Raw genomic sequence first — 14,050 nt, 5'->3', positions numbered from 1 at the left:
ATACACACTACTATATGTAAAATAGGTAAACAGCAACATCCTACTATATATAGCACAGGAAACTATATTCAATATTTTGTAATAAACTATAATGGAAAAGAATATGAAAAAGAATATATATGTGTATATTTGAATCACTGTGCTGTACACCAATAAAACACAACATTGTAAATCAACTGTACCTCAATTTAAAAAAATCCAAAAGTATGTGCATTTATGTGTGTGTATGTATACACACAAACATTCATATACACAAACATTCATTCGGTAATACTTATTCAGCCCCAACTATGTGACTGGCCCTAGAAATATGGCTGTGAACAAGTTATCCAGATTTCCTGCTTTCATGGAGCTTACATCCTAGTCAGGGAAGAATGACAAAAACAATTAAAGTTCATTTCAGGTAGTAATAAGAATAATGGGGAAAAATTAAAGTGTTTAGAGAGTGATGGGGAGTGGGGCTCTCTGAGGAGGTAACAGTTGGGTTGAGGTCTGAATTCCTGGCCTTGCAAAGGTCACATATATAGATAAATGTGTAGAAACTGTCTGGGGTGATATTCACTGAACCATTATGGTTAGTTAATGGGAAAAAGAGGAGAGAGGGTTGCAGGGGCATGGAGTGATGGTGTGGTGGGGATAGGCAGAAAAAGAAAAATTTGAATTTCTTATGCTGTGGATTGCTAAATTGTCCATACTTTTATAACACACAAGCATGAATTTGTATATTGTATCATTTAGACAATTTTTTTAAATGGCAAGCCAGTCAGAAAAAAAAAAGAGCATCAAAGCTTTTCGTAATGTATAGAAACTTTTTGTTCACATCTGCAAATACATACAGGCATGCCAGAATTACAGAGAATTACAGAAGGTGCTGGCCTCTTTCTGGCCAGGTGTGCTGGTTCTGTGTATATTTACATTAATACAAACAGTAAATGTGGCAATGATAGTAGAGAAAATGATGATGGAACTGATCTATTTATTTGTATCCCTGCCATCTGTGTCCCTTCCCTCGTGCATGTCACTCCTGGATTTTTGGTTTCTGAATGATATTCTCATGTGGATTCTCAGCCCAGAGCCTTCCCAGAGTCCCTGTAGGATCAAGTCGCACCCCCTCAGCCTGGTGTTCAGGGCCCTTTGCATTCCGACCGAGTGCACCTATTAACTTTTCAGCATTATTCCAAATCATGAATTCCCATTCCAGCCAGGCTGCTCTGCCATGGTCTTTCCAAGATGCTGTGTAGATTAACCCCCTCCATACTGTTGCTTGGGGACCACGCCTCTCCACTCTTCCACCTCCAGCCTCAGTTATTAAAATCATGCCCAATAATTCAAAACTCAACCCAATACCCTGATAATCTAAGCTCAAAATTTTCTGTTTCTTTAACAAATTATTTTTCAAAGGCACATACAGCCTCGTGAGATCAGGTATCAATGTGAATTCATGTTTTTTTTAATAGATAGATAGGTAGTTAACTAGATAGATAGAGATATGTATGTATACCTTGGGTAGTATACATACAAGTACTTCCTAGAGATCCACTAAGAGAGGCTAGAAGCAGTGACACCCCAGTAGCAATGAGCACACCTTGCACCCAAATCTTGGTTTCTAAATTCCATCCTCCAATAAAAGGAACCAGGGCTCCTTGTAGAACTTGTTGATTCTAGAACAGAGGGCAGGGAAAGTGCAAGACGAGCCTGGAGTGTCTTGTGGTGCTAGAAAGTAAGGATGTGGAAAAAAAGGAAGGGCGTGCATATTGAAAGCGCACAGGAGCCAATCTGAAAGAGCTCCAAATGACCAAAGTTGAAACAGCTTGAGCAACAAAATAAATAATTATTTATTTTAAAATATATATCAAATTTTAACCCCCAAATAAAATAATTTTCATAAGTCCATACTAATATAAATAAATAACTGAACAAATAAATAGATGGGGAGAAATGACAACTCTTTCTTACAGAAGAATTCAATTAATACATGTAGAAAGAAATGAGGGAAATAGAAAATCACCATCAGAATACTACAGTACTAATTGCTGCAGGCAAGATCTGCCAGTGAATACTAAAATTAGGGGGTATAAGTTTAACCAGATACAGGATATTTTCATGGTTTCAAAGTGTCTCCTTTACAATATTTAGTAATTACCAAGGAGAAATAGTAAGTTTACTGTGAAGAATACTGATAGACAGAACCTCAACCAGGGTATCAAGGGTCACGTCACCAGTAACGTATTGATATATCAGCATCATGTACACCCAGAGACGGGCACGCACAGAGAAAGGACACTTCACCTCTGTAGTATTTTTCCTGACAGTGCATTAGCTCAGTCTAATCATGAGAAAACACCCAAATTGAGAGACTTTGTACAAAATAGCTGACCAGTATTCTTCAAAACTGTCAAGCTCGTGAATAGACAAGGAAAGACTGAAGAACTGTCACAGACTGGAGAAGAGTAAGTACTCCTAACAGCTCAAGGCACTGTGAGATACCAATTGGATTTTGGAACAGAAAGAAGACATTAGTGGAAAAACTGGTAAAATCAGAGTAATTCTGTGGTTAATAGAGTTGTACCAAGGTTAATTTCTTAGTCTTAACAAATGTTGGGCGGTTATATGAGATATTAACACAGGAGAAGCTCGGTGAAGAGTACATGGGAGCTCTCTGGACTTTTGGCAACTCTTCCATAAGTCTGAAATGATCTCAAAATAAAAAATTTTAAAAACACACACATACATACATACAGGCACATTCTAGGGGTCCAGGTCAGACCTAATAATTCAGAATCTGGAGGTAGGGCCTAGGAATCTGCATTTCAAACCAGCTTCTTAAATGAATCTCATGTACACTGAGGTTTAAGAACAATTGCTCTAGCACTAGTCACATCCATCATTCCAGTTGTGAACAAGTACAATTACTGCTTTGTGGTGGATGAAAAACAACATGGTAGAGCACAAGGAGTGTGAACTTTGGTGTCAGAGAGCCCTGGTTTCATCCAGGTGCTGCCATTTACTAGTGCTAACCTTAGGTAAGTTATTTAAGCTCATCTATTGAATGAGATTAATAATACCACTCTGGCAGGGTTGTTGAGGCACTGGAAACAATGTACTATGTATAGGAAATGGCTGGAATGATGCTTAGCACATAACACGTGCTAAAAAAAACAGAGGGATTATTATTCCTTTATGTTTCTAAGTTACTTTATTGACAAAAATATCTGCTGATTGAATATTTTCTATAGCTGTGTGACCTTGGGAAAGGAACTTAACCTCTCTCTGTCTCAGTTTCCTCATCTATAAAATGGGGGTCATAATAGTACTACCTCATTAGGTTGTCATGAGGATGAAATGAGGATTAAATTACCATGGTTTTTGCGTCTCTCAGATTTCCACTCTGTTTACTAGAGGATCTCTGAGAGGTTACCCAGCCATCAGTGGACATGTCTGTCATCACCTGACTTTCTCCCTTTCCCCAGTAATTATTTTCTCTGTAATAGCTTCAAGATAGGTCCAGTATGCATTTTTTGAAAAGGAATGTGACATGATGGTAGAGGAAAAGGGAATTTATTTTGATGAAATTGCAAATATGTATTGAAACGTAGAATTTCCTTTTTGTTCTGATTTTGATTTGGAGACTTGGGAATTTTGGTCCAAGAGGAGAAAGTCCAAGTAGCTTGAGAAATTCTATCCCATTCAATTTATCTTTCTGTAGAATGAGAAGGGGCAGGGGACCCCAAACATTTTCCCGGGAATCTACCCCCTTCGGGGAAAGTTCTCTGTTAGAGAGAGAAGGAGGCAGGTGGCAGGGGACGTTGCCCAGGCTCCTTCATTGGCAAAGGTGGGCTCTCGGTCAGCTTTGAAGGACATCTCACCTGGAGAGGTGTGTGCTCTAGGAACGAATTACTCTTCAAAACAGGAAAAGAAGAAAAAATAAAGGACAGGAACCTGATAGAATTGTGGAAATTAAAGATCATCTTAGAATAACTCCTAGAATACATTTTGTTGAGGGAAATAAAAATTCACAAAGGTAGAAAGAAATAGGTGAGTAAACACCATTGAGTACATTGTTTGAATTGAAAAAATGTAATAGTGGTATCTGTATTTCGTTTTTTCCCATTTTTATTGTGGTAAGATATGCATAACATAAAATGTTTTAATTAATCATTTTTAAGTGTACAGGTCAGTGGCATTCAGTACATTGTTGGGCAAACCACTACCACCATCCATCTCCAGAACTTCTTCATTTTCCCAGACTGAAACGGTGGCTGCATTTCTTGTGCCTTTCCATGGAGACCTTCGTTTCTTTAGTCATGATCTGACTTAGTGTATATGGAGACTGTGGCTTTCAGATTGTACAAATGAATTGTTGCTATTTTAGTTATATTCAAGTCTTTATTTTTCATAAATGTAGGAGATGTTTCCCCCTTGGTAAGAAAACAAACAAAAAAAGACGTGTTTCTTTTTTACTTCCTCTTGAAACTTGTCCTTTCCTCCTCTCTGTTTCCACTTCCTGCTTTAATCCTCTTCGAATATTTTTTCCTTCTCCTAATTATCACTAACATGATTTAACAAAGATTCCCTCCTCTGGAATTCAGTCCTACTTGAATCTAAATGGCGTTTTTGTCTTTGCTTTTGTTCTGTCCTTTGCCTCCTCCAGCTCCAGTTCCATTCCTTTAGTTTTTAGGGTCTTTTAAAAATGCTAGGGAGGTAAGGAAATGGGATGATATACATACAAAGTGACTTAGCTGTACCATCAACAGAGGCCTGGAGGGTGCCGCCCTGGACCACACCAGCAAAAGAATGATATTCAGCATGGTAGGGGTTATGTTGGTTTTCTCTTCAGGAACTTGGGTCTTCTATTCTTCAACTATTCACAGACCTTCTTATCTCTCAGGGCCTGTCCTTTCCTCTGCAATCGGCCTTGAAACATATTTAAAGTTACAATGTTTCTGAAACAGTTCAGCAGTTGAATTCCTTACTTTGTGTAAATATTTATTGGATGCCTAATATGGCTACTAGGCATTGCCTTAGGCACATAAACTTTTAGGAGTTAACTAGACCCAGAAGGTCTCTGTCCTGTCTGAACTTCTATTCTAGTTGGAGGAAGCAAGCAACAGAGGAGAAAATAATTTAACAAAAGGCCATTGGTTGCAGACAGAGGTATGTAGAGTGGTGTGATGGGGAGCCTGGAGGGAGAGAGGAAGGAGGCTCTAGGGTAAGCCTTTCTGAGGAGGTCACCCCTGAGCTCAGATCTACAGCATGAGTTAGAGCTGGGCATTCGAGAATGGTAAGTGGAAAGCTCTGCCTCACATCCGGGAAGCTGTTGGTAGCACTTCACTCACAGGCGGGGGAAGATGCTGATCCTAAATCACAGGAGCTCCCTAGAGCTTAATCTCCAGACCCAAGGAAAGGGGGAGAAATGTGAAGTTACTGCTAATTGACTTACATCAACAGATACAATTTGGGGACATCATTAATTTTCACCCTAATCATAGTTTTGATACTTTAGGCAATTATCTAAAATGTGAACTCACAAACAATGAAACTGAATAAAGCATCAGGGCTGCACATGTATTTCATAATTGATACTGTTTTTCAGCAAATTTGAGCACATTATCTTCTTCACTTTGGGTGCATTGAATTTCGGGAATGAAGTGAGAAAGAACATTCCAAAAGATGATTCCCTTGTTAAATGAGATAGTTTCTACTTTATGTTTTCTTTCTGAAAGGGGCGGGGGGGGGGGGGGGGGGGGGGGACTTATGTGTTAGTTTCTATCTAAAGAAAGACTTAAGAGCATCTTCGACAGAGGAAACCCTGGCTGTAGGCAGGAAGAGAAGTAGGAGCTCGTTAACTTCCTATTAAGTGCATTTTCCTCCTCACCCTCTGTTGACTTTGACAGTAACTGAGCCATAATGGAAAGTTGTGCTAGGAGGTGAAAGATCACCACTGATAGGAACTTGGTCCCCTGTAGGGACAGAGTGTGTCCATCCTGCAGAGCATTTTAGGGACCATGGTTCATGTGTAATGAAAGCACAGTGAAAAGTCTTGAAGGGGTTTAAAGATGAAAGAGGCATCCTCTAATGTAAGTTTTTTTAAAAAGCCCTCTGGATCTTTCATAACGATAAGGCTCAGTCCATCAGGAAGGTGTATCTACCCTAAATGAGTATGCACCTAACAACAGAGCTTCCAAATCTACAAAGCAAAACCATGCTTAGAGAAATAGAGAAATAGACAAATCCACAATCAGAGTGAGAGACTTCAACACTCCTCTTTTGATAATTGTCTGTTAGTGTGAAAATAAATGATGGCTCCCAAATCATATCTGTTTTTGTTTGTTTGTTTGTTTGTTTTTGGCTGTGCCACGTGACTTGTGGGATCTCAGTTCCCCAGCCAGGGATTGAACCCAGGCCATGGCAGTGAAAGCCCAGAATCCTAAAAACTAGGCCACCAGGGAACTCTCCCAAATCATATCTGTTGATGTAAACGAATTTGCAGTAACTTCATATTTCTCCCCTCTTTCTTTGTGTCTGAAGATAAAACTCCATAGAGCTCCTGTGGTTATAATAAGCAAACAGAAAATCAGTTAGCACCTAGAAATCCTTGACAACACTATCAACCAACTGACCTAATTGGCAGCTACAGAATTTACAGAATGCTCCACCCAACAACTGCAGAACAATAAACATTCAACATTCGCCAAGATAGACCATACATATGTGGGCCATAAAACAAGTCTCAGTGAATTTGAGAGGATTGAAATCATGCAGAGTGTGCTCCCTGACTACAAGGAAATTAGATTAGAAATGAATAATAAAAAGATATCTGGAAAATCCCAAATATTTGGAAATTAAACAGCCACCCTTGTAAATAACCCATGGGTCAAAGAAGAAATGACACTGGAGATTAAAAATCCCTCTGGCCGCTCTGTGAGGAATAGATTGAAGGGGAAAGTGTGTGCACAGGGAGGCCCGTGAATGGACCCTTCCAGAATTCTAGGGGAGCTGCAATGGTGCCTTGAACTCAGGGTAAGGCAGTGGAAAGGGAGAGGAATGGGCAGATTCAGATGTATTTTGGAGGAAGAGCATATGGGACTTGCTGAGGATTGGATGTGGGCAATGGGGATAGGAGAGGAAACATCAGACCTCAAGGTTTCTGGTTCATGTCATTTCACATCTCCCCATGGCTCTTAGGATCACGTCCAAATTTGTCAGCATAGCTCCTGCTATCGGACCCCTGCCCACTTGGCCAGCCTAATCTCTCCCCACCCCTGGCTCCTGGCTCTCCCACTGTAAGCTCCAGCCCCACCAACCAGTTGGCCATCCTCCCTGGTGTGTTGCTCTCTCCTGGCCTCTGGGCCTTTGCACATGCTGTTCTATTTATCTTCAGTACTCTTTGCCCTGCTCTTCACTTGCCTATCTCTCAGCTTAGTTGTCACTTCTGTCCTTTTTTCACTCCAGAATGGTTTAGCAGCCCTGCCAAGTGCTTCTGTGCTACTCCTACCGTTAGCCACATCTTATTTTGCTTTGCCTCTTATCTGTCTCCCCCACCAAAGCTCTTTGGGAACAGAGCACAGGCCTCATTCTTTTACTACCACCACTACTGCAGCCAGTTACTGGGCTATGAATCAAGGAGCTAGCCCTCCTGAGAGTGAGCCCATAAGAATGTCACATAGCATTTATTGAGTCCTTACTGTGTGTATGTCAGGGGCTTCACATGCATTATCTCATTTAATCATCCCGGCAGCACTCTGAAGCGAGTGACCAATCCCATCTACAAGATGAGGAAACAGGGAGTTCCCTGGCGGTCCAGTGGTTAAAGACTCCACGCTTCCACTGCAGGTGGCACGGGTTCGATCCCTGCGGGGAACTAAGATCCTGCATGCCGCCCAGCACGGCCAAAAGAAAGATGAGGAAACTAAGGCTTAGAAGGCTTAAAGCAGCTTGCCCAAGACCACAGTTTGTAGTGGAAACAGAATCCAAACACAGATGGTTAGATTTCAAACCCCGAACTTTCAACCACAAAGTTGTACTGTCGAAGTCAGAACAAGGTTGCAGCAAAATGAACTTGAAGGAGAGCCAGTGGCCCCTGATCATCTTGCTGCCCGTGGCCAGAGGCAGCTGCCCAGGTTGGGGTGGTGGACGGGGCCACAGCGGCATCATATACAAATAGCTGTCGTCTGTCCTCTATTCGCCCTTCTCTAAGAAAACAGAGGGCTCATTTCTAGTGCTAATTGCCATAAGGGAATTAGAATGGCTAATTTTACGTCCTTTCGGTAAATATTCCTCTGCCCATTATAAAGTGGCCACAATGATCCTCTTCAAATTAATACCACCAATAATTGCTGCAGAATTAGCCTCCAGAGACGCAATGTTATAGGAAGAGTGGAGTTTTTCTCCTGGTCTTTTATTTTTTCAGGTAAAGAGTAAAAAGGCCTGGTGCTCTTGTTTTCAGTCGAGGTAACATGTGGATCACGATATTAGAAATGTTCGAAAACTTCAACTTTTCTCAGCTTGACTTTGTTTATATAAAAGACACTTTGTGGTCGACACATGCTTTGAAGTGCTGTGAGCATTGATGTGAATGGTAACTAATTACACGTGAGTTTTAAAAGAAAAAACACGGAGACTTCTTATAGTAGCAACACCGCTATTTATTGGATACTTACTACATACCAGCCGCTGTACCGAGTTCCCTGTGTGTGTTTTATTTCACTGGATGTTAGTGACAACCCAAAGACAGGAGCCGTGGTGGAGGTCTTGCTTTCCACTTTTTATGCACGGGGAACTGAGGAACTTGTCCAGAGTCACAGGGCACATGATGCCAGGATTTGAACTCAGGAATGCCAGACTCAGGATTCCTAAGGACTATCATCTATTCCGTCTCTGAGATATACCATTAGGGCTACTTTTGTGTGTCAGTTTTGAAATATGATCTACCTACCAAAAAGAGCCCCCCAAAACGCTGTATGCTTAGTTTAGCACGCTCACACCTGTGTAACCACTACTGTGGTCGAGAACTAGACAAACGACCATCACCCCAGAAATCCGCCATCAATGCATCCCTTCCTAGGACCACTACAATCTTCTTTATATTTCAGGAAGGGCAGATGCAGAGGAAGAGGGAGGGAGCGAGGCTTTAGCATCTGCCAAATCCAGTACCTATGTGCCAGGGCCAGGCAGGTAACTCGGGACTGACACACATCAGGTGCAATCTCAGTTAAAGGCGATTCCATCATACTTGTTGCTCAGGTTAAAATCCATGGAGTTGCCCTTGACTTTTCTCTTACTCTCACATTCCACATCCAATCTGTTGCGGAAATCCTGTTGGCTCCATTTCAAACTGTGTTATGGATTCAACCACTTCTCACTCCCTGGGTTGTTACCACCTGAGCCAAGCCGCCATCGCATCTCACTTGAATTATTAAAATAGCATCCTAACTGGTCTCCCTGCTTCCCCTGTGTGCCCCAATTGTCTTTTCTCCGTGTAACATCCAAAGTGATCCTTAATCCAAGTCAGACCATGCCACTCCTCTGGTAAAAGCCCTTCAATGGCTTCCATCTCACTGACAGTGAAAGAACAAGTTCTTTCAAAGGCAAACAAAGCCCTAACTAAGTGAAGTGACCGGCCCCCACTCTGCTCCATCCTCGTCCCTGGCTCCTCATTGCCCACTGTGGTCCAGCCGCCCTGGCTCCCTGCTGTTCTAAGAGTGGTCCAGCCTCCGCTATTTGTACTTGCCCTCTTTCTTCTCAGCGAGTCCTTCCCAACGTCCCTAATTAAAGTTGCAAGCCCCTTCCTACCTGGGACCCCGCCCCTCTCCCTGCTTTATTTTTAACCGGCTTCTATACTGTATAATGAATATATTTATCTTGCTTATTATTTCATGATGGAATGCCTCCATCCTGAAGGGTTTTTTAGTTTTCCTTTTCCAGACCTTTTTTCAACTCTTCTTGCTTTCTTTTTTGTTTTGATGAAAGATGGTAACACTTTTATTTTATTGAAGAAAGTGATGAAAGCTTTAACAATAGTATTGATTTAAGACCGAGAAAAAAATTAATCGTCAGTGAGCTTGAATTTAGGGACTAGATGTCTGCATAACCCTTAATTGATTAAAACATTAATATTAATACAGTTTTATTTAGGCCTTATTAGATAATCAGCCATAAAGAGAAATCTGTTCTCTTTCACATGGGTTGAAATAGCTTTCTCGTCCTCTGATTCTGTAATTCTAAATTAGCTTTTTAGTGAAACACTGTGCAGTCTCTCATTTCCTTAAACACATTCTGGAAAGTGACTTTACCGTGTTGCAACTTTATTAGCCCCAAATCCAGTGATTGTTAGCATTATTTGACACATTAACTAGGACAGAACACTTTTCTGTGCATTAGTTTTCCTTCCCAGTAAAATAGGATTGGCAGGATGTTGAGTTCTTTGGATGGTCTTGAGCACGCAAAACATCAAAATTGTATTTCCATGTGATAAGTAACTTGCATCATGATTGTATAATTTACTATTACTTTTGTAGAGAGTTTGCCCTTCTTCCACAGTGCTCTGGAGTTGTGATTTAAAAAGAAAACAACTCAGCAGACTGGTGCTAATCTGTGGCAAAGTTTTTACCTGTCCATGGTTAAATAAGAAAAAATAAGTGTAGTGTGGTAGATGTTTGTTTACGTTTGTGTGTTCATTTTAAAGAATTCATCCTAATTCTGGAATTAGGATCTTTAAACTGTTAAGACGGATGTCTTCTTTTATGACATGGTAGATGATCATTATTTTTTTTATTTCATTTTATTGATTTGTAAATTCTATTCCTCTAGTAGATGAGGAAGGAAAGGTAAATCCTGCAGTTAATCATGTAAGTTTTGAAATTATTCAAGACTGAAATCCCCATGATGCCTGTATCATGCAGTGCCCATGTTCATCAGTTTTAAATATTAGGATCTCAATGGAGTGGTGTCTTAACTTGCCATAACAAAATACTGTAACTGGATGGCTTAAACCACAGAAATTTATTTTCTTATAGTTCTGGAGGCTAGAAGTCTGAGATTAGGGTGCTGACATGGTTGGGTTCTGGTGAGGACACTCTCCCTGGCATGCAGACTGCTGCCTTCTCACTATGTTCTAATGTGGCAGAGAGAGAGAGAGAGAGAGAGAGAGAGAGAGACAGAGAGACAGAGAGAGAATGAGAGCAAGCTGTCTGGTGTCTCTTTTAATGAGGACATGAATCCCATCTTGAGGGTTCCACCCTCAGGACCTCATCTAACCCTAATTACTTCCCAAAGACCCCATCTCCAAATACCCTCACATTGGGGAGTTAGGGCTTCAACATATGCATTTTGTAAAGACACATTCAGTCCATAACAAGTGTTGTGGTTTTAGGATGATGATCCTTCTTTGGTTCAGCTACCTCTAAATTGGGGGAACAATGGCAAAACAAGGCAAATAACTCTATTACTCACTACGACTTTAAAGTCTCAAACCCCAGGGCAAAATTCTGGTAAACTAAGCATTTAGCATAGCAAAACTTATTTACTTAAGGTGGCTGGCTTGAATGATCTACAACAGAGGTTGACAAACCACAGCCTTTGAGTCAAGAATGGCTTTTACATTTCAGATGGTTGAAAAAAATCAAAAGAAGAAGGCTTTGTGACATCTGAAGATTAAATGAAATTCCAGTTTTATTGTCTCTAAATAGTTTTATTGGAACCACCCATGCTCATTTGTTTATATATTGTCCATGGCTGCTTTTATGCTAACAGCAGTTAAGTAGCTGCAACAGAGCCTAAAATATTTACTCTCTGGCCCTTTAGAGAAAAACGTTTGCCAATCCTTGCAGACAAAGCTGGCCAATGACTTGTTTTGCCAAGATTTCCAAGTCTAAATCTTAGCTGAAAATACTATTTCAAAAAGATGCAGAGCCATATCCATCAACACTAAAAGAAATGGATCCAGAGACAGAGTATTTACCCAAAAGCCTGGCATGAGCTAATCTACGGATTGTCCACTTCAAGTAGTCTAATGCTAGCCCTAGCTTTTCCAAGAAAAAACCGAGAAAGACAGATGGCCTTATTGGAGGATGGAGGAGAAGAAAGCCACAGTCATTTGCTAATGTTTTCATTCCTTGCGACCTTCAACCCTTACCAAATATAGTCCAGGGTCCTGGAATTGGACCAGTCTGAATCAAGATGGATCTTCCTTTGAGTCTCTACCCTTTGACTGACCCTTATCCCTGAAGTCCAAGGAGAAGGGAGGAATGGAAGCTAAGAGTGGGACCCTTTCTAGAATTAACATTAATCAACAAAATCATTGGCAGCGATGACTTATCAGGCCACTTCCTTTGTTTCTTGTTTTCTCCCTCCTCACCCAATACACACAAAGGTGATTTTAAAAGATGTGGACTCCCTCCTCTACGTAGACACCGATGTTCTCTTTCTGAGACCTGTTGATGACATCTGGAAGCTTCTGAGGCAATTTAATTCCACACAGCTTGCGGCCATGGCCCCCGAGCATGAAATCCCCAAGATCGGCTGGTACAGCCGCTTTGCTCGGCACCCTTTCTATGGCTCCGCGGGAGTTAACTCAGGAGTCATGCTGATGAACTTAACTCGGATAAGAAGTGCCCAGTTCAAGGTAAGGAAGTATGTTATATTTCCTTGTTTAAACATTGGGATTTTGTCTCCTCAACAGTGTCGTTCCAGGAGTGTCAGTGTATTGATTTTAGAAGTAGCTGGCTTGCAGGTGAGAATGGAAGAAGCCAGGGGAGAGAAGAGTATTTGGAGAGTTATGGAATATTTGTTGGCTTAGGAAAATTCCAGATGATTATGGAATTTAAACTGTTCAGCAGAGTTACTATTGGGGAATATTATGTTGCATTTCTGAATTGCATGTTTAAACGCTCTGTGTATCCCAGGCTTCAAAAACCCTGGAAAACTTTTTGGAGTTACCCTAGGGATATATTTATGTAAATGTACAGAGATAAACGTACAAGGCTGTTCATGGTCTTGTCTTTTATCCTAGCAAAAAACTGGAAGAACCTAAGTGAACATCAGTAGAGAACAAGTCAAAAAAATTATCCTCCTATTAAAAAGAATTAGATCAAATCTATAAGTGAGATAAGAGCTCTAAAAAATATTAAGTGAAAAAATTAAATGCAACAGAGCATGATGCCATAGAGGTGATCCCTTTTATGCCTTAGAAATTTCCAGAAGAGTATCTAAGAGACTGGTCATTAATTGTGGATACATCTAGGGAAAGTGGGAATGGGAATTGCAGGAGGCAGGAGGAAAAATATTTTTACTTTTCACTTCTTTGTGTGCTGTTTGAATATTTAGTCTGAATATGTTGCTTTTGTCTTAAAAGTAAATAATTAAAAAAAAAATTTTATTGGAGTGTAGCGGATTTACAATGTTGTGTTAGTTTCAGGTGTACAGCAAAGTGAATATGTATATCCACTCTTTTTCAGATTCTTTACCCATATAGGCCATTACAGAATATTGAGTAGAGTTCCCTGTGCTCTACAGTAGGTCCTTGTTGGTTATCTATCCTATATACACTAGTGTGTGTATGTTCATCCCAAGCTCCTGATTTATCCCTCCGCCACATGGGGCATGATTTTCTGAGCAGAAGCCATAGGCCCAACTGCCAGTTTCTGGTCCATCTACCATCCATGTGTACACCTGTAATCGCTAGCCCTAGTTCTGCTTTGTCCTATGCCTTGAGGCCAACAGGTCCCCTCCTCTGCTGATTTCATTTTCATTCTGGGGAGCAGGGCGGTGAAGGGGAGAACCCGTCCCTGTACATTGATTCTCAGCGCATGAGATGTATTTGCCGTGCCTTAGCCGCTCTGATGATTTTCTCTTTTCCAGAACAGCATGATTCCAACAGGCTTGGCTTGGGAGGACATGCTGTACCCTCTGTACCAGAAGTACAAGAATGCCATCACGTGGGGAGACCAGGACTTATTAAATATTATTTTTTATTTCAACCCAGGTAGGTTCTCTTTCAAGAATGCAGTTCTCGGAGGAGTCCGCCCACCTCGCCCCACAGAGCACATTCCAG

At 41.0% G+C, this 14,050-nt stretch overlaps 1 protein-coding gene across 3 annotated transcripts in view; it reads left to right on the top strand.

The window, feature by feature from the left end:
- PPP4R2 (protein phosphatase 4 regulatory subunit 2) overlaps nucleotides 1–14,050 on the top strand; it is a 155,290-nt gene that overhangs the window by 52,035 nt on the left and 89,205 nt on the right. For 2 of the 3 annotated variants that reach the window (XM_057554046.1, XM_057554047.1), the window contains exons 4-5: nucleotides 12,371–12,622; nucleotides 13,858–13,981. In XM_057554046.1, the coding sequence (XP_057410029.1) occupies nucleotides 12,371–12,622; nucleotides 13,858–13,981 (376 nt within the window). Of the gene's footprint in view, nucleotides 1–12,370; nucleotides 12,623–13,857; nucleotides 13,982–14,050 lie in introns of those variants that run through there. The other variant, XM_057554048.1, reaches the window with a different exon arrangement.

This window comes from Balaenoptera acutorostrata, chromosome 10 (assembly GCF_949987535.1).
Source record: "Balaenoptera acutorostrata chromosome 10, mBalAcu1.1, whole genome shotgun sequence".
In the NCBI taxonomy this organism is placed as follows: Eukaryota; Metazoa; Chordata; class Mammalia; order Artiodactyla; family Balaenopteridae; genus Balaenoptera; species Balaenoptera acutorostrata.
This window is presented reverse-complemented; position numbering and strand designations above follow the sequence as displayed.